At 38.1% G+C, this 27993-nt stretch overlaps 1 protein-coding gene across 3 annotated transcripts in view; it reads right to left on the reverse strand.

The window, feature by feature from the left end:
- The window catches only part of PIGK (phosphatidylinositol glycan anchor biosynthesis class K), a 92487-nt gene extending 65404 nt beyond the window's left edge, over window positions 1-27083 (reverse strand). Inside the window, exons 1-9 of one of the 3 annotated variants that reach the window (XM_075759737.1) lie at window positions 26774-26932; window positions 25016-25069; window positions 22694-22785; window positions 18955-19090; window positions 17544-17655; window positions 17076-17172; window positions 16604-16721; window positions 15791-15901; window positions 10833-11005 (exon numbers count right to left, since the gene is read on the reverse strand). In XM_075759737.1, coding sequence (XP_075615852.1) covers window positions 10833-11005; window positions 15791-15901; window positions 16604-16721; window positions 17076-17172; window positions 17544-17655; window positions 18955-19090; window positions 22694-22785; window positions 25016-25069; window positions 26774-26866 — 986 coding nt within the window. In that variant the 5' untranslated portion in view covers window positions 26867-26932. Of the gene's footprint in view, window positions 1-10832; window positions 11006-15790; window positions 15902-16603; window positions 16722-17075; window positions 17173-17543; window positions 17656-18954; window positions 19091-22693; window positions 22786-25015; window positions 25070-26773 lie in introns of all 3 variants that reach the window. The other 2 variants (XM_075759738.1, XM_075759739.1) reach the window with 2 other exon arrangements.
- Window positions 27084-27993: the final 910 nt, after the last annotated feature.

Here is a 27993-nt window from a genome sequence, read left to right on the forward strand (position 1 = left end):
AAACTTACATATGTGTACAGAAAATTCAATACAGTGATAATGATAATCTTTTAAGAACGGCACTGTAATTTTAAATGCTTTATATTTAGTATTAGCTGAATTTAAAAACAGTCATAATTTGGCACATAATTACCAAATGACTCATGTATACTTGCTCATGGTGTTAAAGAAATAATTATGTTTGCATAAAACCCTGATAGTGCAATATAATAGTGCAACATAATAAGAATTTTGTGAGCAGTAATAGAAGTCCTCTGTTTGCAGAATATGTACATCACCAGTACATTACTTTGTTTCATGCTCCATCACCAAAACAGGAAGCATGTCCCTCTCCATAATCTTTAAAACATTACAGCAGAGTGCAGATTTATCCATTTTACATATATACCCTATGTTTTTATGGAGACATTTGTAAAAGTTCCTATACATCTAATAAGATAGAAATCAGCTCAGAATATTTTGTAATAAAGTACCTATTAGTAAAAACTGTATCAGAGGGAAACCACACACAAAGGAAAAAGGAACTAGGGCACTCTGTTTGACAGCTAAGGAAGAAACAGAGGTTACGTCCTCTATGGCTGAGATTTAGAGCAGTTTCACTTAGTGCCTGTTCTGCTCCAATTCCCCAGATAAAATTTAGACCTACAGCAAGCAGTCTTCATTCCTATTTTATTCTAGCGGGAAGTCATGGTTCAGACTCTTAAGTAACCAATAGAAAAAAAAAAAATACTAGTCAGTGGGGAACTATGAAACTTAAATATTATGTTACAGTTAGATTGAGATAAACTTTACAGTAACTACAGGGTTCATTATATTCTCACAAACTAAAATGAGTCATAAATTGCTAAATACGTGGAGATATAACTTTTGTCCTGCTATTTCAAACAGAAAAATATTACTGAAATTTTACAGCAGCTGAGACATACCTATGGAAGCATGCCTCATTCGCAGGTAACACAGGACCAGAAATCATCCAGGAATACAAGTAACCCTTTCTGACTTTTTATCTCATGCGAATTATTTAATACAAATATGATATTATATGCACTACCCCACTGTGAAATTTAAATAGCTACTGAGGAACTACAGGAAAAACATACTCTTATCGGCCTCTCTCTCAGAGTTTACACTTAAGTAATCTTTCCAATTGCACAGAAAATCTAACCTTTCCTATCCTTTAGGGCACCATGCTGCTCTGGAGGAAATTCAGATGTATAATCTGCAAACCAGATTTGTCCCTAGTTTAGGAAAGCCTCTGCCAGCAGAACCATCGCCCTGGACTGCAGTTCCAGGAAGGCAGCCATGGGGAAAACATATTGGCACCAAGCAGCCCCAGCCCTCCTGTCCTTCTAAGAGCCCATATGGGGTCTGCGCAAACTGAAAAGCAAGTCGAGCTGTCCAGCAGGACGCCTTCAGCCACTCTGGCTAGCACATCCTAGCCACAGATTAACTCTGCCCCCTCCGTGATGCAGTGCCCTCAGTGAGGAGCAGAAAGACCATCTGTTCTCTCCCTGCAGTTAATCTCCCTCCCAGTGAGGGCAGCAGGCTCTGCTATGCCAGCAGAGCACAAGTTACACAGACTTACAAACTACCTGGGACCAGCTACAGTACGGGTACAGAATGTGGGATATGCACTTTAGTGGCTTACTCTGATAGCTAATTGGGCTTTTCTAAGCAGAAAAAGTGAGCCCAGCTTTGGCTTAAGAACATGCAACGTCCCAGGCCGGCAAAAACCACTTTCAGTAGTGGTTAACTTGATGGGCATTCTCAGATTCCTAAGGTTAAATGTTAAAACTTTTTTGCAGAGTAAGCACAAGAGGTAGCCCACTTCTACAAGGTAGCCTTCCACACATCTTCTGAAGCTGTATGAATCCAAACGTCTGTCATTTATCATACATGACTGAAAACCCAATAATCTAATAAACATTTTTAAAATATTGAGATAAGAAACATACAAAGAGTGAAAATATACCAACAATTTAAAGATTACAATCTGAAGATTATTCTGAAAGATTAGCAGTTTTTCCTTGCCCTTCAATCAGTGTCTAAAAATGGCCACTATTATTCACTCTTTGCATCTGGTCCCTGCAGAACTGATTTTTTTGTATTTTTTACATAGCAATTACACAGAGAATTACACAGAAAATACCACTGTAAAATTAAAAGCCCAGCAACAGGAGGCAGGAGGAAGGTACAACATTGTTAATTGTTTCAGTTTCTGATCAACCATTCTCTTAGTACTGGAACAAATTTGTACATCAGCTAGACTTCAGCAACGATTTTTTTAACTAATAGGAATAGAAGCTTAAAATAGCTATCGCAGAACTCAAGGAACTTATGCTAAAGCAACTGTGAATACCAATACTCAACATTTATTCTTCCCTTCCCCACAGGAAAGAAAATCCTCGCCTCCACTGTGGTCTTGCCTTCTCTTGGGATCTACTGGATTGAACTATTCATGCCTGAACACTTGGCAGGAGTGGGAGGGAGACACACTCTCCCTCTCCAAATTTGCTTCTAAATCCTCATTCCTGCAAGTCACCAGAATGCTATGCAAGTAATGCTGTACTCTCACTAATTCCATATAGGATGTACAAAGTGAAAGTGGAATTCCCTAAACAATACTCGTGGTTTCAATTTATATTTTTTGGAAATCCAATGATTTGAACCATTCCCACATCCATAAGAACCATAAATATTGTTTGGTTATACAAAAATCTAGTAATTTCAGTTTCCAATGAAAATATGTTTGTTCCATTTATGATATGAGAATATACCGCTTTCAGTGGTAATAAATTCTGGTGCTATATGAACACATCTCTACACATATACACACAGTAGGAACTCCCAGATCATTTTGTGAAAGAGAAATCCTGCCTGTCTTTATGTTCCAAGTTAGATCTGACCTCTGGGCAGATGACTAAAGGCTTTTCATGCTTTTTAGATCTTTTTCAGTATTATGTAGTTGTGGCCAATTTAGTCTTGCTTTTTAAACAGTAACTGGCACAACAGAGATGAGCTGTCACTGTTCTATGAAAGCTGAACATCCACAGTGGCCACTATATTCCCTTGCAGCTCCAGGAACCTCTAAATAGTAACTGGAGCCAACTGAATTAAGCTTCCTAGGATTCAAAAGGCACCGCACCACATCCAACCACTGAATAGTTATTCCTCCAACTCCCTTTGAATCCCACTTTCCTCTTTTCTTTTTCCACTTCAGGGGATGCAAAACACTCTATTGTGTTTCATTGCTTTTTGTTTGTTTCTCCTGGTATTTACCAATACCAAGCTTTTGTGCAATCATGGTCTCCTGCCTGCAAAAATGCTGAATAAATTTCATTTTGCAGCAAGTTCTTTGTTTACAGAATTACTTTCTTTTCCTGAAAGATCAATCTCACCACACAGATAATATTCTGCTGTCCTAGAAAATTTCATACAATAATCTTAGTAGCTTGGGCACTCTGGTAGATGTATTCAGCATCCGTTATTTCCCCTCTCACAGTTTCTATAGATTTGATACCCTTGACCAAGCACATAAAACAATCTCATTTTGTAAAGTAATATTAAACAGTGTTCAGCAAGCCACCTGTAAATCCACGCCTTTATGTGATCAGAATCACCTTTTGTAATCACCTCTAGTTTTCTTTCCATCCTTTGATGCAATTGTGACTACCTTGCTCTCCCATTGCCAGAAATTCACACTAGTCTGTTCAAACTGCTAACTGGATAGAAGAGAGATGCCTAACAATGCCTTTTTTTGAGTTCGGTTGTTTTCCTCTCACAACTCACATTTCACTTTTTTGCTAAAAAACTATGGCCCTTAGTATGCTCGCTATGAAGCTTCTCAGATGTAGTAGAGCCTTCAGAATTAAGTGCAGGGAAGCATCTTACTGTCTTCCAGATCATCATGCAACTCACCAAAATCAATAATAGGGCTTCAAGGACATGAATTTCAGTAATAAATTTAATAGTTCTATGATAACAGCTTTGGTCCACCAAACACCTGACTTGAGAAAAGCTTCTCCTATTGGGAGGGCTGGGAGATGCAGATAGAGATCATTTTACGGTCTTTTAGCCATCAGTTATATAAATGTGTTGTGAAGGCATAATGTCCCTTTCTCCCCCACAGCTTTGGACAAGACATGAATTTTCAGTGGCAGAAATCTCTGACCATCTGGAAGGTAATCCCTCAGGCACTCAAAAAACAAGTGTAAGCTTTTTCACAATATCGAAAACAGGGAAAGACTAAGAGCATTTGCATATGCCTTAATACCATATTAAAAAAAAAAGCCACAAAACAGTAAAGTTGCTTGAGCTCTGGAGATTAAATAGTTATGTGTCCAGATTCATTTCTGGGGCATAAGGAATACTAATGTATGCTTGGCCACTAAATTCCAAAGACCTAAGTCCCATAATCACTGCTTCAAGCTGCTTGTTTGCTTTTTGCTCCTATTCTCTACCGCCTAGAAATCTTTTTCTTAATCACACGAAAAGTGTATTCTGATGAAACATCAACAGCAGCAACTCTCGTACTTTTGACAAGAAGTAAATAATAATATTAGAATTCTATTGAAATTACATGCTATCTCAAAGTGCTGAAAACCTGCTAAAATACATGAAAATATTTCCCGGGCAGACTTATGCCAAATACTACAGCTGTTTGCATGGTCTTCTTGAGCAGCAACAAACAGTACACAACTACAGAAGTACCTCTAAGAACAGACACTAATTTGTATTTAGCACCTGGACAGCAAAGCAAGAAGATCAAGCCAGGACCTCCATATAAAGAGCACTAGAAAGACTAACGAGCACTTCAGGAGACTAGAATTATAGAGCAACCCATTCAGCTGCAAAAATAAGAGCAGGTAAAGATCACACAAGGGAGAAGAGATGAAGAAATGACAAGACAAAATAAGAATGCTACATAGGAAAGGTGTAAAAAGGAGTGGGTAAAGGAAAACAAAATAAAACCCTAGACTGAACTGTTTTCTGGAAATTCTCAGCTATCTAGATGATGTTAAAATCTACCACATTTACTTAAGACCTCTCTCTAAAACTGCCATGCAACAACTTGAGACATTACCTGTCTGTTACCTAACACTATGATGTGTACAAGTCGATATGTAAGTCACTTAAGAACATGTAGCTTCTGGACTTGATTCAAAAGCTGAAGTTAATAAAAATATTGCCATTGACTTGCATGTGCTTCACAGCACCTCTACAAACCAATAAGTTTGATATCAGTGCCTCTTAAAATTATATGTAGAAATAACTGTATGTAGGTTCAGCAAAGTAGTGGTCTACTGAAAACATCAAATTACAGAGGCACAATCTGGTACTAATAGTTAAAGGCTTCTCATTGAGGAAATGCCAGATGCCACACAAAACCCCACCAGACATTGGAGGAAGAGGGGCGGGGGGGGGGGGGGGGAACATCCAAGACCAAAGAAAATCTGCCTGAAGAGCTATAGTTTTGCAACAAAACATTTTTTACCAAAAAAATCCCAAATCTGTCAAAAAGTATTGTCAAAAAATTATTGCAAATGAACAAATGTTAAAAAGCAGCTTTGAACAATATATTGTATCTTGCTAAATAGGGACTATAATTACCAAGCATAACACTTTAGTATATTTAGTCTTCCCAACACAATTTATATCTGCAGTTCCTTTTGATATTGTCAGTCATCCTTATTTACTTTATACTGATGTTATACTAGTGAAATTGTACCCTCCTGTATAATTTTTCCTACCATAGCCTTCACATTAATTTTAGTTGCATTACCTTGAAAAGTTTTTACGCTAACAAGTATAGGAGCATATGTATATACGCGTGTATGTATATATTGATCTATCTTTAGGGAAGCAAAGAAAACCCAGATATATTTATGAAATACTCTAAGAAATATAGCAATTATATTTAAGAACAAGTACTAGTTGACCCATCTTTTTTAATTACTTGTAGGCTATTAAAACACACATGGATTAAAAAAATCCACGCTTAGAAATTTATTCTGCTATAATGGTAAGACATCAGAGGAAAATATACTACATGTGTAATGGATTAGTGTGTTTCATGAAAAAAATTATGAAATCCACCAGAAGATTTTTCCAGGAAAAAAAAAAAAAGCAGCTACCTGGAATTATCAGTGTCATAATCCCACTGTCAATTCAATACAGATTAGCAGAGGCCTGCTAATTTATAAGTACTTTTTCTATTTGTACATGACACTGAAACGCATTACATCTCCACAAGGTTGCTGTCCAATGGGAAAACTGGAAAATAAAATAACAATCTTCCACTATCCCCTCAAGCAACAAAAAAGTTCAACTCCTCCTTTCCATCCCTTCCCCATCTAAAGTCATTTCAAACTGATGATATAAAGGGGGGCGAGGGGGTGGGAGCCACGAAAACCCCCCGTCAGGTCCCTAAAGCCCCTGAGCCGCTGCGCTGCCCGGAGCCCCGCCCCGGGGCCCGGAGCCGGTGGCAGGAGCTCACCCGTTCCAATGCTGCCCCCTGCCGGCCCCGACCGGGCGCCGCCGCCGCCGCCTCCCGCGGCAGCCCCGAGATCCACCACGGCTGGTGCTGAGGGGAACGGACCCCCTGCGCTGGGTGGGGGCCGGCCCAAACCGACGGCTGCAACGTACAGCTCGTCCCGTCACCAGAACACGCAGAGCGACTTCAGTCTTTCAAAGCCTTCGCGTGAAGAGGAGGTGGAAAATACAAAGAGGGGAGAACAAAAAAAGCTGGTGTGAATTTATCACTGACGTAATAGCAAATCAGGATGCAAATGAGAACTGGGAGTTTCTCAGAGAACAAGAGCTTTCAGAATTAGTCCTCAAAATGATTTATAAAACTTAAAAGAATTGCAAATCTGAGGCATCTGATAAAAAGTGAACAGCGATTTCAGAACAAATCCCATCTTTTTATTTTAAGAAAAGCCCACTGAGCTGAACAGCATCTACTAGCCAAAAAAATTACCTATTGCTTCACAAACTGGATCCCCATGGATTCAGGAACATACAACAGCAGCTTTACTTATTAAGCACGTCAAACTGAAAATAACTGGTGGAAAAGAAGAAAGGACAGGAAAGTGACAGAAAAGAAACACTATCACAAAAAAATAGATTGAGAGAACATTAGCTATTAACATACTGCAAATGAACCAATTACAATTATTCTCTGTTACACAAGCATCCTTCCTAACACAAGTGGCCAATTTATTTATTTTTAGGAAAATAGTCACTGCCAGTAGTACCACAATTCTTCTTAACAGAAGTATTAAATATGAAGCCCAATTCTCAAAAGCAATGAAACTAGGATGGTTTTATATGACGCTGTCCTTAATTCATTTCTTACTACCCTCAAGAGAAATATTCATCCCAATTTTTACCAACGTTTTCCGCTGATACACATCTTTCCCTCATGACAGGAGCTGAAAAGGAGAAAGTGTTCCAACTGGCTGTAGAGTTACAATCCAAGTTTAAGAGACACACTAAACTCTGCAAGGCTGCTTCTCTGAAGATGCGGGATTTCTTCTACTTCTTACTGTTTACTTTTTCTCTTTCATGGGGATTTAGACAAAATATAATCAGCTGAAGCCTCAGAACCCCTACACTGTCAGGTTTTCTGCTAAAATTGGCAGCTACAAACCCAGTCAGGACTGCAGTAGCTGCAGAACAAGCCCTTTGAAGTGAACATAGCTTAGATTCAAACTGCTGCGAAGAAAGGAAACAGCAGAGGATTCTTTTATTTTTTAAAGCTTTTACTCACAATATTCAGCTACTACTATGTGGACAGAAAGAAAGCCTCCTTTGGTTAATTAGTAGTTGTTCTTTGTAGGAGTCTCAGCCAAAGCCAAAGGAAACTTCAAAGGCCTCACTCATCAAATGTCACGGCTGGTGCTCAACATGAAACTGCCAGTTGTGATCTGCTTGCACAGCTATAGCTCACGCTGAACTTGGGAGTGGATCTGTATTACGAAGTAATTGCTAAGCAATTGTGCAACAAAAGAACAAACTTCTATTGAAAAGATTTGGCAAAGTCACAGCAGTGGGTTAGATGAAAACTGGAAGTGTCTGCCAGCAGTACGATCCCAATACATATTCATGCCTCACATGATGGCATCTTCTTTACCATTATCTTTGTAATTGGTGGTTTATCTCTTGTTTGTTTGGTTTTTAATGCCCTTATCTGCACATGTGACACTTGCAACTTTAAAACAAATCATATCTAATGCGGACTACTTAAGACTTCATCAGAGTTGAGGTCTGTATTTTATTTTGTGGTTATGCTCTTAACACGGACATTCTGTAGCATTCTACTGCCACCAGTGTGTAAAAGGAAAAGGAAAAAGGTACCAAGCTAACATTGAGGGAAGAACAAAACAAAGATGAAATGATTCATAAAGGAATGAAGCCAAGAGACTACATCAAATATTAAACCAATAAAATCTCTGCAAATTATCTTTTCGGGGGGAAAAAAAAAAAGTAACTGGAATGCAATAGAGAAAAAAAGGAAGAGACTTTTAAAACAGTATTAAGCGGAAACAAGGTGCACCAGAGCAGCTCCCCTTGGGGACTCTATTCAAAGACCACATAATTTGTGAAGTATTCTCACTTCTTAACATCCTCAGAAATAGACGTGTGTACTGTTTATAATAGCCTTTAAATAAAACCAGAGTAACTAGTTCTTACAGAGTAGATTCTCCAATACTGTATTTTTAAAAAGCATTAATAATTTCACTTCAAGCTATAATTCTTAAATTTGTGGTAGTGAAACCACACACCTGTACCTCTGTTTCTCTGAGGTACTGACCTCAGAATTCGGTTTAAGGAATTGATTAAGCACTCCACATCACTATCTATACAGCTATACTATAATTTTCCAGCACTTTTCTACAAAGTCCATACTTTCTTCTCCATTAAAAAACACTCTCTATAAACTCTTCCAAAGTAGTAATGAAAAACTGAGAACTGAAGTATTTTTCTGGAAAAACTTATCTCAATATAGTCAATGAATAACTGTTTTACATGACACCACTTAAAAATGGTCATACGTGTTACACACATGAGGCAGTATTCCATAAGCTGCTGCTATGTGCTTCCACTCCTAGGCACGTATGTTCTCAGACTCTCTTCAAGCTAAAGGAGAACTATTTAGCTATTAAACCAGCATGTTCCCATCCCTTCCAATTTCACAGATTTAAGTTAACCAGAATTGCCATGATAATGTAATACAGCTTTCATTAAATATCAGAGCCTGTCACAAGGATAATATTTCTCTCTGTGCATATGCCCATTTCTCGACATTGCTTCCATGTGCCCAATTCAGTAGTGTGTCAGATACCTATGTGGGTTTCTAATTTGTGGACAATTAAAAGGAGAAATAGGTTTTGGACAACTTTACTGTTCTGAAGCAGGAAATGACTGGTTGGGATTTTCAGCTTTTATTTTTGAGTTAGTTTGGTGCCAATAGATGAGGTTTTTTAGGTAAGTTTTCATCATGGTTTTTGACTGGTAAAGTGTCTATTATTTGCCAAAAGCTTTTTTATTCTTCAGAGAAAAAACAAATCTAGTGCCACTAAATACTATTTTAAACTAAGGAGCCACAAAATTATTTTAAAATATATATGGTTAGTACTAACGCGCATGATATGGATAAAGATATAGCAAGAAAATAAAATACGAAATACACTAAACCACGTAGGATATTTTTAATTATGAGGACCAGAGTTACTGTTATCCTTAGAATAGACTAGACTATTTCAGTTCGAAGAGACCTACAACAAGCTAGTCCAACTGCCTGACCACTTCAGGGCTGTCCAAGTCAAAGCATGTATTTAAGGGCATTGTTAACACTGACAGGCTTGAGGCATCAACCACCTATCTAGGAAGTCTGTTCCAGACCACCCTCTTGGCAAAGAAACATTTCCTAATATCTAGTCTAAACCTCCCCTGACTACTGTAAAGTTAATAAAAATGCTATCCAATTAGTTCTTTGATTTGAGCAACAGTAAACAACAACGTAGACAGTAATTTACATAAATTTATGGGTTGAAAAATGTTTCATCCCTGGTATAGCAGATTCTTTCAATCCTTTTTTTTTTTCCTCTCCCAGAGGATAGTATCATGAAACATAGAAGATGCAACAGAAATGGAAGTACAATGCTAAATAAACTCTACAGTACAGCCACATCTTCCTTTACAAGTTCCCAATAGGTGGCAACAGAATACCAAAAATACTAAGTAGTTTATAATTCTTTCTTTGTCCGCAAAGTAATGGAAGCTCCATTACAACTTCTATCAATGAACACGCACCAGTAATTTTACTCAAATGAATTGCTGCATCTCAGAAACAGAAATTCTCAAGACAGTTAATGTCAAAAGTCAGAGAATTCACAGAACAGAAACAAAGCATTTATTAAAAATCTAGTTGTTATGAAATGACTAACTGATGGCTTATACTCTGAGCTTATCTGAGGGAGTAAACTATTACAAGCAGGAATTTACAGTAACAAAATGTTCTGCACATTAAAGAAGAAATGTTAAGGAAGAACGAAAATCTTAGACTAATTTTTTTTTTTTCTTGTTGACATCCACACCTTGGTCTTTAGCAATATTCACTTACAAGACTGAATATAAGAGTGAGCATTTTTAAACAAAGTTTTCAGCTGACAAACCCCAACTTTATCAGTAGTAGCAGGTCCATACTAACTCCCTGATTCTCTGTAGGAAATGACAGAAAATCAGAGTTCCTTCCTTGACAGTTATACAACTATTTTGTTTCTGTGGCACAGAGCTATACAAATCAAGCCTAAATAATGACTACTTACTTGCTCTCAAAACCAGCTAAGTCACTGTCCAAAGAAACTGTCTCTGTCGTAATCTCCACCTTTCTCACGCTGCCAAAGAAGTCTGTAATCAGAACATTTTGCGGGTCTCGCTGAAAGAGATCAGTTCGGTGCCCAGGCGTGGAAACACACAGACTTTTTGGACAGACCTGAAACTGGAAAACAAGATGGACAATCATATCCTGTCCCTCATTCATCAGTAGTCTCTATAAATGAATGAGAAATTGAAATTGCTATAAGAAGAAAGATAACTTGCATTAATTTCAGTACAAGCACCACAGCCGGAAAAAAAATGAACAAAAACATTAAAAGGCATAGACATGATGCATTTGAGAAAACCTTTATCCTCACAATTGTGCTGTTTGAGTTTAGACATGCTTCTGTGAAAGCCAACCATCAATTATATCTAATTGATTAAATGCACAAATGTATTTCTGAATATAGATGCAGCAATAACCTTCCAAAAAGCACAAGCAGGTATAAATTCTTCATATTTACCAAAGGGAGGCAGGCAAGATTAAACAAGCCTTGATAGGTAGCTAATAGTGAAGGCTTCATAAAGAAGCAAGAATTTCCATTTTGATTTAAAAGAAAAAATCTCTTAGTCTTATTTCTAGTTTATAGCCTGCAAATTACACAAAATTAGGATTTTCAAATATCAAAGGTGGTTTATGTACATTAAGTTCACAGAGACTTCCTACAAAACCTACAAATTAGTTATATAACTTATTATTTATTTTACCTATGTATTTTGTCTACATATCAGATCCACTATATCCAGCACACATTGCAACACCTGGAAGACAAGAGCAGCACTAACAAACTGTTTTAATTGACTCAATTCTGTATAGAGGTACATTTGCAGAAAATAAATAGACATAACAGCAGCAGATTTGTTGTAGCATGTCAAATATCTGTCAAGACAGCACGCCTATTAAATAACAAGATTATTATGTACGCAGCAGGTAGTCAAGGCAAAACCAATGCATTTTGGACACAACGCCTTTTTGTACAAAAGTCCTACCACACTCACGAGTGTCTATTATTTCTCATCATAATAATTGGTTTGTATTTTTGTTAATAATGATACATAGCTTAAAGTGCCATGAAATGCAGCCCAAGGCCTCACTTTCCCTAGCCTCCTTGATGAGTTTGGAAAGCTGAGTTCACATCTCAATCATCAGAAGGCACTTCACAACCCAACTAGACACAGGATCTAGACACACATCCCTGCTAGACAGGGGCACTAACTCTACAGTGCTCTGGACAGTTTCATGAGCAAATGTTGCTGTTCATTCAACTGTCTCACAAGCAACCAACAGACCACTTAGTAACAGTGTAGGTTATGTGAGTCTTCACATGTTCCAGCAACAAAGAACATTTAACAAAATAGATTAACATACAGGACTATGAAGGACACTTTCCACATGGGTGTTCATCTTCCTTAAGTACTCCAAGTGATTTTCACACCTAGGTTCATCAGTCACTGAATCTAGAGCTTAATATACCTAATTACATCACGCATCAGTTCTTAGAAGGTTGCAGTCTTAGGACAAAATCACAAGTCCTAATAAGCTGAATGCAGATGCAGCCTCAATTATCCCAAATCATGGCTGACAAAACCTGTGAGTTTCAGTCCATACTTCCTAGCAGAAATTCTGTGCCTAGCCTGACAGAAAATGCACAGGCTTGTGTGTCTCATTCTCTTTGGATAATAAAGCCCTACATTTAAAAAGTTTCCCAGAGAGGAAACAATGTACTTGGCTTTTCTTCATAGAGGACAGACTTTATCTCCCCATTCCTCCCTTCTGCTCCATTACAGTTGCTCTTTCGTAACGTGTCTTTTTTGTCTAAGCCTGTAAGTATACGGCATTAGGCTGCTGGTCCAGGGAGACTTCAACTCACTTTCACCTTTACCTTCACAGAAGCATACAAGCACACATATCCACTGAGTTCTTTTTTCATGATTCCCAACTCTCTCATTGGCAGAGTATCACACAGCTGCTAAAGAAAAGATAGGGGCCGATCAAATCTTTCTGTTATCCTCCTTGTTAAGTGAAAACGAACTAGACTCATCAGCATCACGCTTCCCATACAAAGCCACTTGTCAATGCACACAAATCCTCTTAAGTTTCACCAAAACGCAACCAATTTTCTTCAACTCTGCTCTAACTAAGGGTACAAACATAAAATCTAAATCTCTGAAGCTATAAAAGCTAACTATTTGTTTTAATCCTGCTATTTGATGCATAAATCTATGCTGCAGTTATACCATTAAGTCTCTCTTCCAGGCTCTCAAGAGAGTGTAAATGTCCCAAAACAACTGCATCAGCACTGAAAGTGGGAAATTGATACCACATCTATTTCTAAACCGTCCCACAACAAATTTACTACCATAAGATATTGAGATGAATCCTGAACAAAAATGTGCAATGGGACTGAGAAGATGACTTCCGTATTAAAAATCTACTTAATCTAGTACCAGTGTGAAAGAGGATGACTGCAAAGCAATTACACCACAGCAGACTAATAACTGAGGTCTTTTTTTTTTTTTTTTTTTTGTTGGAAAAGGCAAACACTGGTTAAATGAAACACATTTGTTCATGCGTCGATTTTTCTAAATATTTTTTTTAAGTAAGATACTATTCTGATAAAGCTAAACAACTCCACAAAATGGGAACTTCATCTTGACTTTTCTTAACAACATTTTTAGCTATTTTATGACAAACGATATCTCATTTAGAAATTTATTTGAATCTTATTTTAAAAGTTCAAATGTATGCCATTTCAATTTAGTCTTTACTTTTTTGGAATTATGATCAAACCAAAAGTCAGTCATTTGCACAGCTTTATGCTATCCCTTAGCAACACAGATGGAGCAGGTGGGGAGTAGGTGGAGTGGATTATGAAAAAAGATGTCTCATTCTTTGCAGGAATGCAATATCCAAATCTTAGGTAGATGCGAAGAGAAGCTGTTTTAAGAGTGGCTGGAAAAAAGTAAAGAGGTGGTAGGACAGAAGTGGTAACAAATACACAGTACTTCTAAAAAAGCAGACATATGACATACCAGAAGATCAAACAACTAAACATTAGCTAATAATTTTAAAGTTAGCTGGTGAGCCATCTAATATACTATCCCAAGTTTGGAAAGAATTAAAAAAAAAAAAAAAAATCAGACTTGGATAAGCAGTAGGTCTTTGTTCTTAAGCCAGAACAACACTAACAGTGCATTCCAGTGCCAAAGTATCCCCTATAACTGTTGGCAAATAAAAGGGCATATATCCTTACCATGTACTAACCATATGTCATTTTAGAACTCTTAGATGAAGGCCTGAAAAGCACTGACTTGAAATCAAGAGGTCACACTTGCTGAAATACATGCATATTATGACTCAGTACATGATCATCACAATTCATGATATATTTGGGTCCATTCTCTTCCCTTCCCAGAGCAACAATAAGCAGATTAACGTATGATAAGATGACTTACATGATGTAAGAAGTTTACCAGTATGGGATAACTTCCCACAACTCTTCCTGAGTATTTGGCATATAAGCAAAAATAAAAAACACAAGGGAGAATGTTTAGATATCTTCTCCCAAGAGGCAAACTACTTGGCCAGTGAACAAGTTTTCTACACTTTTCACAACAACTGGATTAATATCTAGCTGGCTAGACCAGTTATATCACTTCCCAGACGGTGTCTTATACAGTAGAAACTACTCTTCATTTTTTATGACCTTTTTTAAACACCAATTCATTTTCTGGTTTACAGAACAGAGTTCTAAAGTGCTGTTTGAATGAACTGGCTAGAAGATGATACTTAATCAACAAGGAACTTGAATATTCTTCTTTAACAAGATTTATTGTCAAGTTATCTGTATCCCATGATCAGAAGGTATCAGATTACAGGATAGAATTTCATTCCCATAGTAGTAAAAGAATCTTGAATCTTAGTCACTGAATCAATTCTGTATCAACATAAAATCTGTCAAGTGTGGGCTGTTTAGAGTGAATTCTACTACACAACTAGGAGCCAGGCGAACACCATCCTCTGTAGACAGAGGGTGGCATTAAACTTTTGAGCAGCTGCTCCTTTTACAGAAATGAATCAAAGACAATGTGTTCTCTAAGTGGTGGCTCTTAGATCACTGACACAGCATGTCAAGACTTACAGCTACAAGGTACCAAAGCATAATGTATTACTACAATGAAACTAATATTGGAACAGGTATAAAGGGTTAATAGAGTAAATAAAATATGGTTACTTTTTATGTCATCTCACCAGTGTATACATCTAACTGTTATAGAGGTATTTTTATAAATTTTGTCATAGGTTATCCGGTCGGTTGTTTTTTTCTCTCCTGCCTCATACCTGAAAGTTACAATTAATATTTACCCAAGATATAATTAACTCCACACACTGATGGATTTGGACATATCTTGCTCTTGAATCTAAGCAGATATACAGAGAAATTAGTCTCTGCAGGCATTTGTGAGTACACAGAATTTTAACTTTTTAATCACCTTTGCAAAACAATTTCAATGTCTGCCTTTCCACATCTGCAAAGCGCCTGCTATCCATTAAGCTGATTTTAGAAGCTTCCTACTATCATTTTTCACATACAAATACTTCATTCTATTGAAATTAATATTTAATGACTACTTTACTCATTTTTCAATGAATAAAAAAATTGTGGCTAATTTTGGTTAATTTGTTCTGTAGCCAGCAAACCATTTTCACACTGAGGAGAATCCTTAAAGTGTTACACTACGACTACATTTAATAATGGCAAAAAAACCCTCCCCCCCAAAGCTGCTTCTGAGAGAAACAGCAGGAGAACAAAAAGCATTTGGAGAACCCTATGGACAAAATAAATTAGTTTTGGAAACTGTTAAAGTCATTAGCATATTCATGAATGTTGAGTATTCTACTTACTAGGTCATTCATATTTGTCTGGCTGGCTGGATGAATTTCTTCCAAGAACTCTAGCACATAGAACGTGTATCTGTCCATAAGATGAACGCCAATCCCAAGATCAGGTTGATGCTTAAAAATAACACACAGCAGTTATTGGGCATTTGCAGGAAAGAACTCAGTATTCAGGAGAGGGAACAGAATGTAAGAGCGCACTACAAAAGCAAAGCACTTTTTTTTTGTTCTTAGGCAAATTATGCCAAGAAAATGATTAATCACGAAGAAACATTGTTGACAAGTTGAATAATATAGCTTATCTTCTTTTTTCTAAACTATATCCTGGTAATTTCCATGTTTGCCAAAAAGCAGGGAACCCCTTCTTCCTAATGGTCCAGTACAGATTCGCTGGCTGCCCCGAGCTCCTTAGGACTTGGAAAACAGGGCTGGGAGAGACAGCTTCTCTTACAGCACTGTGTGGGTTCAGGTAGGTAGTCCTGACCTGCTGGTTTTGGTCTGGCTAGGATCTCTCTCCTATCACTCCTGTAGCGGGTCTGGGTTTGTGTGGTTGCGGGGTTTTTTTTGTACATCAAGTGTAAGAAGTCCTAGATTGAATATTCCACACACATATCTCTCAGCAGTCTTCCCATAAAATTTCTTCCTATCCTAGGCAATGCATAAATTGGCCAACAAGCACAGAAATCCATCATTAGCCTGGTTCTCCAGGACAGCGCACAAAAACAAACAGGAAAAGTACACTCACAAGTTTTGTCAAAACCTGTGCTTTTAACTCAGGCATTCTGTAAATTGGCTTCACGATCACAAAAATCTACTTACTGATAAAGAATCTTCTCCAACTTGGCTGCTAGCTAAGGCCATTATATTAGGTGAATAAAATCGTTCATACATGGATGCTCCTTGACAAGTATCAATAATAAACAACAATTCATTGTACCTGAAAGAAATAAAACGGCCTCCTTATGCATCTCTACATTGAAACAACATATACGTACTTTGCTTTTTAGTTACCAGGACGGCTGCTAGGAACCTAAGGAACAGAAGAGTTCACACTGATTGATTGTAAGGCACGAGTTTAGTCAAAGCAACACATTTGAGCAGCTGTAACTGCAGGAAGCCAAAAAAAAAAAAAGAAAAAAAAGAAACCTCTTCTGTTTGAATGCAAACTTTCATGAAATTTTATGGACAACTGAGAGCATTCACTGCTGAAGGTAAGCAAGGCCTACCGGTAAGACTTCAGGCATGTTCATGAAATAGAGTATTGAACCTCTAAATAATGCTTTTTTCTTACCTTCTTTTCTGCCACATTTGTTCAAAGGCATCAGCAAGTTCTACATTTGTGATTTCTTCAGAATCTTGAAATTTTAGAAAACCATTTCCACCATGGCCTGACAGCAAAATCAGAAATTAGGCAAGTATGTAAGTTAAAGGAAGACATTCAGAGTGGTTGACCATTTTTCTAAGAAAAAAAATAAAAAATATTAAAAAAAAAAAATCACAAACACAATTCTCTTTCTCCAAACAGACCTAAGCAAAAGAAAATATTATCACAGTAAGAACAGTACACATACACCACTTAAAGTGTGGAAACTATACTTGCTAAGTACTGCCTTACAAGTTTTTTCTTAATTAGCACAACATCCTAAAAAAAGAAAAAAACCTTTTGTTGACTCTTTTTTTGTTTGGACTCCTGATGGGACTTCATGCTTTCACAAAGGCCCGTCCAACTGAACAACAAACATCAATGAACTGTAATTACCTGTCATATATATTAGAATATTGCTTCTGTCATCAGAAAGAAGACGTTTAGATCGTGGTGTGCTTGGTGGGATTCTTCCTGTTAATACACGCAAGAAATTTTCAACAGTAACCTAGGAATAGAAGCATAAAGTAATTTTCTAAAGAGAAAAAATATTGATTAACAACTCAGGGCTGTGTTACATAAATTAAATAATGGAACACTAAAATATGCAGTGTATCTAACCAGACATAATATTGCTTGGTATAATCTGCATAAACAGACATTTTCTGTTTAAGGTTTTACTGCAAGTTCAGTCATATGGTACTTTTTACTAACCTTTTACTTTACTGTATCCCACTAACATCAGCCTGTTGCTTTACTATATTCAATAAGTCTACTACCATTATAATTTCTAAATACATTTTCACTAATATGAAAACCTGTCAGCATATAGCTCTATTCTGTCAAAACTGCTCGTGTACTCACAAAATGCTCTTACATTAGTGTGTGTTACCATGGAAAAAGAAAAGTTTAAATTCCCTCTGCAACTCAGGAAAAGAAAAACAAGATCAATTTTGGTTACGCAAGTCTGAATGATCAGGTAAGACCCATCTGGTGACTATAAAACATCCCATAAAACACCACTTCCTCTTCATGCAGACGTACACAGCTCAAATGCTAGCAACAAATCCATACTCAGGAAAAAACATGATAAAAAGAACATATCTCTATTTCAGTGTTGCATCTTCACTTCTTTACATAAAACTTCAGAGAAATAAAACATCTACTATATACTTAAATATGCTCCTGTAAACCTTTAGTAATGATTATATAGCACTATTAAACTATGCAATCAATGTCCAATTTAAGACCAACTGGTAAAGACACTGTTTGAAGGAATATTATACAAAAACAAAAAGGTGACAGAATGCAGACTTCTATATAGTAATTACTTTACAGTAATGATTAGGTTATGTATTTTGGTTTATTCTGATAAAAGCATATGCTTAAGATTAGAAATTTAAGTAGGTTCCCCTATTAAACATTTCACTTGCATGCCAAGAGTTTCACAGTGGTGTGAGGTATTTGCAAGATGAGACACTGACCATCCATTTTCAAAGAGAAATTTCAGTAGTATGTGTGTATTCCTAATACATACAAGAAGTTCCATATATTCTTTTAATTGTGGAGATTCCATTATTAAAAATGGCCAATATACAACATGTTTCTAGAATAATAAACTCCAAAGACAAAATTGAGTATCAAAGGAAAGAGAGGAATGTGTATTTTAAACCTGTCAGCTGACAATAACAGCCCAGCTCAAAACCAGTGATGTGAATAGGAAGGCTTCCTCAGGCTTCACAGATGTATAAATCTTTAAACCAACACTAGAAACAAAGACATGCTGATTTAGTTAAAGCACAGTCACCTCGTAGCTTCGGTAATCCACTTCCACATCATCTCCATAAACATTTAGCTCCATGTTTTTATGGCTAAACACAGTAGCTGGTTTGGGATTTCTAGGATTACATGCCATATCATCTGCCAGCATCAGGACAATGTGACTATGGAAAATAAGACAAAAACATTTCAGCCATTCTACTTTCACATAACGGTCAAATGGAAATTACAACAACGCTGTCCCATGATTACAATAGCCTATAACATTAAGAAGATTCCTGGAACTGTAAATGAAATTTTGCTTAGTTATACTCTATTTCCTTATGTACATCCTCACTATTGTAAAGATACCACACACGGAAATGCAGCTAGCTGTTTTTTATCAACAGGATTAAGTCAGGCCAAAGATGAGCATGAGAGTAGTTGACATTAGCAACTTTGTGATACAGACTTGCCAGGACATAGGCTGGCAGAACTCTTTAAAAAAAAAAAAAATTTGAGATTTTTATGGGGCACTAAATTTCATGCAGCTCCACAAAAGAAATCCCAACCTGTACGCACCTTCTCAGGTAAATTCAAATTATTATGACAAATTTTAATTATACTTGAGGAACCCCTGAAATTACATTTGAGGAACTTGTGAACATTTCTCAAACCATTATACTCCATCTGATATGCTACTGTATGACTACCTCTGTTAATCGAATTTTCCTGAAGAACACAAGTAGGCTGACACCAAACATTTTGTCTTCTTTCATAGTACCAAGAAAAAAAAACCCAGCACATTATAAAGTTGTTCTGACTTGTATGCAGCCAAAAATCTATATTTTACCTGGCAGGGTCAGGTTTGGGTGAAAATATGAAATAACTAGAGACTGTTAGCACTAGGAAGAATGTGCCAGAGATGTCTAGAACAAGGTGAAGTCAGTCCTTTCCTCAGAAAACCCTGTCTTGGACATAGTTTCTCATGGACCGTGATCTTTGTGTTCTCCCAAACAATACTTACAAAAGGAAAGCTCTGTATCCTGCAAAGAATGCTGCTAATTCAGACTCTCAGGCACACAGTGAAAAATTAAACTGTGTCCTGCTATTTAAACACCCTTCCTGTGTTTGTCATCGTCCACCTGTATGTCTGCACGAACACTTTAAGAGTAAAGTTATTCTTTAGTAAGTGCTGGTAAACTCCACACTGCACCAAAAAAAAAAGGGGGGGGGGGGGGGAGGGGAAGAAGGAAAGAGAGGGACAAAAAGGGGAGGGGACGATGATGACAAAAGGGGGGGGTGGGGAGGAAGAGACAAATACTATCCAAAATAACATGAGCATAAATCCTCAAAAATAATCAAAGCAAATTATTTCAATGGGAATAAAATGCTGGCATAAATATGAAGCTGTAATGACAGAAGCCAGAGGAGGACAACTACAGAAGAAAAATATTTGTTTTCTCCACACATGAATATATGCCTTGCAGATTTACTGAGATAGTCAGGTGTACACCCATTTTTGAATTACACTCAAAAAGAACATTCCAGACTAAGTCATCACTAGCACTGTATTTTTGCTAGGACTATGTCTATTAAAAACAAGAATTAATAATCATGCATCACTCAGTAAAAGTTCTGCATAGTAGTAATACAGACAGGTGAGCACAAACATGCAGTTTGTATACTGTATGGCATTCTTAAAAGCATATGAAATATCCCACAGTTAGACAGAACCACTGTGAACAAGTGGTTCCTACAAGCAGCAAAACAATCTAGGTGTTAACTTGCAGCTTAACTGTTAAACCAAAGTAATCTAACCATATACTATATTAATGCTATTTTAATGATGTAAAACTTATATTGCATAATAATTCCAGGAATCAAGAATTATTTCTGGATTCATTTTGGCTTTGTTTTATTTTAGCAAAACTTTTTACTTACAAGTTGCAGCATCGTGCCCACATGTCAACAAACCAGAGCAACTTAGTTATAAAACCACAAATCATTTTCCTAATGAGTTCTGTTGTTGGATGACAAATATATTTAAATGACCAAATTGACACAGTTCCATTCAAAATGAGGCTATACACAAACCTCTCCAAAAAAACCAACCCCAAGAATCATTAAAAATGTTTATTGTTCAGATGTGATTTAGGGGTAGGTTTGGGTTTTAGTCATCATTATTTTGAATGAAGTTTTGCTGCAAAGAAAGAAAAACAGGTAGAAGAAGTTTGTCTAAGGGTGAAACCCACTCAAATCCATGTAAAAATTGCTCCAAATGGGATAAAATACGCTTGCTCTCTTTCTAGCTCTTCTCCAATGTCTTACTCTTGACCTTAGCCTAAAACTTTGCTGGTTTTTTGAGATTCATTTCCAGATCCTTGGGTGTGGATAAGAAACAGATCAGGTTACTGAACAACAGAAATCCCCAGCCATGCTGTAGGTTTTGCAGTGTTTCTAAAACTGCCACCTATTTTGATCTTAATAGCGAAGATGGATGGATGGAGAGAAGATGAAAGTTCTCGGGTAAGGGTAGAACAAATGGAAGAACTTCTAAGGTAGTGCCTAGGGCACCTATGCTTCAACGGCTATACGGGAAAAGACAGATGCTTCTGAATGTGATGTGCAAAAAACCGCCATATTTCTGTGCTTTCAGGCCACAATGCTTAGGCAGTACGTTCCCTTGGATTTATAGCCCCCAAATGCTTCCAAAAATTAGGTTTCAACATCCTCTCTGTCAAAACCCAAGAAGTCACTTTTTAAAAATAAACACAGGAAATGGGATGATATTGCCATTGCATTCACAGTTGAGTGGAAGCTAAGTGGGGACTCCAGGTACTACAGTTTTGGACTTGGACAAAAAAATGCCACGCAAACTTAATCCAGCAGAATATGTATTTTGCAATGATGGAGTGGGCCATACCTCTTTAGGCAGACATGCTGGACAAACTACCAGTCCTCTAAACTAACATTAAAAACCAGGACCACCAGGATTTCCATAGGAGCCTATGGATACATATAGCCTATTATTCAATGGATGGTGGTGCGTAAAATTCGCTTCCGCAGTTCTGGTACAAGTAAATTGTGTTCCAAAACAGCTGGATGGAATTGCGCCAATACCCCTAGAACTTTCACTAGGAACACAACTAAAAGACACTTCAGAAGGGTTCGTTCACCCTCCTAATCCTGTTATCAAAGAAGGGATACTATTTTAACCATTGTGCTATCGCTAGAGAAGCACAATTTGATGGACAAAGCTTCTGGTTTCTTTAAAACCATCATGCAAAATGGGTTTTTCAAGGCTACTTTCAAGGTGTAGAAGCTCCTTTGTTTAGGCCCTTTAGTTTAGACTCTCAGTGTAGTTGCAGATGTGGAAGTCTTACATTTTAGTACAGTTAGGGTTGCTAACATCTCCCCACTGAAAGAAAACTAAAGTACAGCAAAAGGCATATCTCAGAGTAGTATTGTCATTGCTGAATGCATTTATCAGTTTTCCACATTATGCTTTCACCAATTTACTAGGTGGTACATTTTAGTGCCTAGATAGCGCCTTACGTTTTTAATCTAATTAGCCTATTCCAACTGGAAGTCTTATTACATAACTTGTTGCTTCTCCTTTTGAACAATATTGCCACACTTTTCAATACACTGATGTGATCACATCCTTCCTTTTTACTTTTATCCAGTTAAACTGGGAAGAGAAATGTATTTTTATATTGCTTCAAACAACAAAAGAACTTTAATAGCACATTTGCAAGGAATTGTATTCACCCAGATTCCCTTACCTATCAGGAATGCCCAGTCTCTTGACACTCCTGTATACTGAAAGAGTATTTGCCACATGACGATAATTAAACCAGAATCGAGATGTACACACCTTGAATTTTTAAGGGAAAAAAAAAAGCATATTAAATAGTGTAAAAGATACAAATTGGCCTGGCACATTGCATCAGATGACTGTGATTACAGGAGTATCAACAAACTAGTAACAAATCAGAATGAACGCAGCAACACCAAGAAACTCATGATATAAGCTATATAAATCTTTGTTGTACCAACGCAACAAATGCTGAAAATAAAAGTTTAAAAAAAAAAATGTTCTTAACATACTGACTCATGAAAAAATTGTCATAAAACCCAACTAAGTATAGAAAGTGGCACTTTAGGGAATAATTCAGCAATAGTAAGTGGATAAGCTAAACTTTTTCATTTGCTTTCTCCATATCAAATGGAAGAAAAATCAAAGGAAGAGTTCTCATCTCAATAGCAAACCCATTCTGGGAGTTACTGTGCACAAAAGCATAAGTGAATTCATGCAGAAGCCACACACAGGGGAAAATACACTGAGGATATTTGCATTTAAGGAGTCAAATATAATATAGTAAGACCTAAGTGAGCTCTAACCAAAATCTGAATACAAATTCTCAAAAATCCCAAAGGAGTTCAGGTTCTACTGTTGTAACAGTAGAAGGGTTGAGGATCTGCCATTCCTGTACTTAAACTATTCCCTAGGTCAGATATTATTTAATCTGTCCTCAAAAACCTCAAACCAATGAGATTTCAAAAACCTTCAGAGGCAACTTGTTGCAGTTTCTTACTAGCCTTATCATGGTCCTTGTGTTTAACTTCAGTTCACTACTTTTTTGTTTGTTCCACACTAGTGACTGCAATTCTCCTTTGGAGACAAACTTCCTTCCCTTTTACAAGTCTTTCAAACAAAGGATGAAGCATTTTAGAAGAGGTGACTTTAAAGCCACAAAAATAGAGAAGCAGGAACAAGCATTTAAGACTTTTTTATTTTTTCAGCTTTAAATAGAAACATCTTTAAGACACACTATGTAACACCTTTTTCTCTAGCCTTTTTATAAATGAAATGAGTAGTAGCTTAAATAACAAAAATTCAGCCTGAAAGGATCCCCTTGTGTCTCAATCATCCTGTCAGTAGGAATTTCAAAAAAGCCCACGGGAATCAGTCCCTGAGAATATTTGCCTTTTGGCAAGATTTAAAACTCTGAAAACTAACTGTGGCCAATCTAGCTGTGACATTTCAAGGCATTATCATCTGCCCCTTTCCTCCATTACCTCCCTTACAACACAGTGGAAGATGTGTCTATGCTTTAAATATAGCTGTTCACACTGCAGCATATTCATTCGAACGACTGATGAGGTGGGATTGCAGTATGATCTCTGGCTTGAAGTGCCTGATAGCTATAAAACTCTCCCTATTTTACTGCTTAAAGAATTAGTAGCAATTGTTATAAAGCTTAATCACGAAGTACTGAAAAAATATAACCAGCAGAGAATCTGTTGAGGACAGGAAGTATAACTCCTTGGACATAATGTTCCACTTTCTTTGTGTGTTTTTACAGGTACTAATAAAAGCACCTATTTCTTATTAGTATTAAAGTAGTACTTGATGTTTTAATAGTTTCAAGTTTGTACATTGTAGAATATAGAAATTATTCCTTCTAATTCAATTAATTATTCTGAATTCATTTTATATTGCTCAATTTTAGTATCTGGAAAACAAACAGCTGCTACCGAGTAATTACAACAGTGTTCTGAAACAAATTAGTCATTAGGACCTGAATTGTGATTAAGAACCAATTGTGTAACATGATTCAAAGCTAATAAAAGATTCATGGCAAAGGAAAAAAAAAAATCTACGATAAGAACAGTTGATCTAAACATTTTGTTGCCTGAATTTCTTTTATTCTAAGCCTGTTATCACAAGTTAACAGATTGAGTAAGAACAAAAATCAGAAATAGTATCTTTCTGGTCAAAGAGATATACTTTTCTGATACTAGGATTACATTTTTGTTCATATGAAGTATGGCAATTTAACTGTTTTACTGCTGTCAGAACTTTTGTTTTATGAATCCTGCCATGTAACTAGATGTTTTGAGTGCCTGAAATGCAGTTATACTGAAAAGATAATTTTATTATAGTGTAATAAATTTGCAGGTACAATTTCAAATTTATTAATTTCCAAGTCTTTATCTTTACATTTCTTTCAAATGAGCAGAATTCTTGAGTGACTGTTGCAATTATGGCTCATGAAAAATTGTCAGCTTTATTGCAAGAAAACAACCTGGACCACACTTACCAAAACTGCCCAGTTATTTGTATGTCCACTTCTAAAGAACTGTTCTGCTTGATCCTGAAAAAGAAAAGATGAGATTTTTTTCAGCAATAAGAAAGAAATTACTGCTCATATTTTTGTTGTTTCCACAAAGCAGCATTCAATGCATACGTTTAACACACCTTAACACTGAATAAACCTTACAAAAGCTTCAAAAGAGGTATTTTTCTTATTCTATTTTGCACATTTCATGCAAACTAATTGCTCCAAATCTTTCCCTGAAACTTGCTAAATAACAAAGGAGAAAGAACTACTAGTCACTTTCAGCTTCGTTAAAACAAAAAGCCCACACATCTCTATTCCAAAGAACACTCCAAGAACAAAATAAAATGACTTATTGACCTAGTTTCTTCCTTAATGAGAAAAGGGGCTTGGATTAATTTCTATTTTCATTGTTCCTCTCATCTTTTCAAAAGCAGGTAAGTGAATCTGCAATTTAACCCATTTTAAATCCACAGTGGTTACATTCATCTTCCAAAATCAGGAGCTATGACAACAACCTTCTCTACAATCTGTGCTATCCAGAGTTCCCACCAGGCTTTGCAGAGGAGAGGGCTCTTTTGCTTTAACAGATAGCATAAATCAGGACACAGAAAAGGGATAAGACTTCCCAGAGCTAAGGCACCAAGTCTGACACAGGACAAGAATCCAGACCTGCTGACTCTTAATCAGACTCTGTTAAGTCTCTGAGGGGTACCAGGTTGATACTTGTGATCTCACAGAAAACACAGCAACAGTAAAAGTGTTATGTTAAAATACATGTAAAACATACTGTACTTCAAGTAGCAAACAATCTGCAGTGTAATTAGTAATCCAAAGACTCAAAAAATAATTATATTGGCTATTTTTTGCCCTATTTGTAATTAATTTCATGTATAACAATTTGTTAATAAAGCAGAACTCAAATGTAAACACCACCCCAGATGTAGTGTGGGTAGTGTGCAAAAAGCATAATTACTGAAATATGAAATTACTCCCACTTGAAAACAAAAACAATAAATTAGCTCCTCCTGCGTGTGAGTGTCTCTCACCTGGGGGAAAGGCATGCGCCATCAGGCCCAGGTGAGCCCGGGCAGCTCCACCGCCTCTGAAACCGGCCCACACCCCACCTGGTTTTTAACCCAACAACTCTGTTCGCACCTAACCTAGCCAGCGAACACCCGCGAAAGGACCATAAAACACCGACTACTGAAAGTTACATTGCACAGCCTAAGAGAACCTGCGTTTCAGAAACCTGCAAATGTATTAAAAGACAGTTGTTTAGGGTTTGTTTTTTTTTTAACTTTAAGCAGTTTAAACAAGTTACACGTGCCTGATAAGCCCCGTTGTTTCTGGGACGTAGGCCACTAGGGGTTACAGGACACCAAACCCCCGATGCCGGGCAGGCACCCACCAGCAGCCCCGCGCGTTCCGCCCACGGGGCAGAGCAAGGCGGGCCGGTGGCGGGGCAGACATCGCGGCGCAGGACACCGTGCGCCCCTCCGCTCGGGAAAGCCGCTCACGGGCAGCCAACCCGACCCCTCCCAGAGCACCACAAGCGCCTCGGGGCAGCTCCACCGGCGCGACCCCAGAGCGGTAGCAGGGCAGGCAGCCGAGGGGCGGCAGGTGTGGCTCTGCCTGCGGAGGGGAAGAGATGGAGGGAACCAGCAGCATAGAGTCTGCGGCGCAGCTCAGCGTCGCCCGCCCTCTCTCGCCGCCGGTCGCTGCCACCAGCCTTCGTACCTGGACGCCGCTGGCGACCGCTGCACCGCAGCACCCCAGGAGCAGGGCTGCAGCGGCGCGGACCCAGCAGACAGCAGGCACCGGGGCCGCCATTTTACCCCGCCTCCTCCACAGGGCTCCGGCCGCCGCAACTGCCGGAAGGGCGGGAGCGGCTTCTGCGCGTGCTCTGCACCGCCCCCTCAGGACCGAGAGCGCTGCTGCCGCCTGTCTCTCTCCGCGGTCCTGCAGCGTTTAGGGCTCTGCCGGCTCTTGGGCGCAGGATGTTAGCAGGAATAGTGCCCCTGCTCTCAGCCGCGCCAGGTGCTTAGCCACGTATCAACACTCCCTCGGCCTTGCCAGCCCCTGGAGAGCTTGCTTTAAACTCGATTTTTACAGAGCTGAGGCAGTAATGGTAGCAGATCTCACCACTGCCTTGACCTACGCACTCGTTGTGGCTCTGCTGTGAGGTGTAATGTAGCCCTGCCCTGCCCTTGTCCCTCCCTGACCTGTTGGTTAGACAGATCCGGCTGGCCACAGATAATGCTGTGGTGTTGCATCTCACCTTCAGTTTGGGCAGCTCCTGGGGCTGTAACAACAGCCATTTCTCTCAGTCTTCCACCAAAAATATGCTGAAATCACCGGGCTTTGTTGAAGTCACCACAAGAGCAGGGTGGGGAACATGCCGAGCCAAGGTGGCTGCAGGACAAAGCTGCCCCGGGAGTGACGGGGAGAGCTGGGAAGAGGAACCGCCTTTGGTGGGGAGGAGAGGGCGATCTGAGAGTAGATCTGTCAAGATGCCTTGCTGTAGACTTGCCTTTGGCACATACATCCCTCAGAGCCGATGAATCATCAGATTTTTATTTCAATCTATTGAACCACTTGGTATGATTCTTTCATTTCCATTAACTCATCCTGTCACCGCCTTTGTTCAATTACCTGATGCCTTCCATTAGTGAAGATTCAGAATCTGCCCTGAACCATGGAAGCTATTTCCTGCTCTGTGTACTTGTCATCAGTAATGACTTTCTCAGACAGGAGCATATTTCCATGTATTGATGTTGGAATTTCAATAACATCACATTTGCCGTTTGAAAGCATCACTGGTTTCCTTGATAAAAATAATACCCTGTGATTAGATCACCTTTTCTTTTTGTGCCTAAAGCTAATGAACTTACTCCCTTTCGAAGACTATAGCCACCAGCTCCTGTTGTGCCTGAACACATCTCCTGTGTGAGTCTTTA

The sequence above is a fragment of the Balearica regulorum genome, chromosome 8 (assembly GCF_011004875.1).
Source record: "Balearica regulorum gibbericeps isolate bBalReg1 chromosome 8, bBalReg1.pri, whole genome shotgun sequence".
NCBI classification, from domain to species: domain Eukaryota; kingdom Metazoa; phylum Chordata; class Aves; order Gruiformes; family Gruidae; genus Balearica; species Balearica regulorum.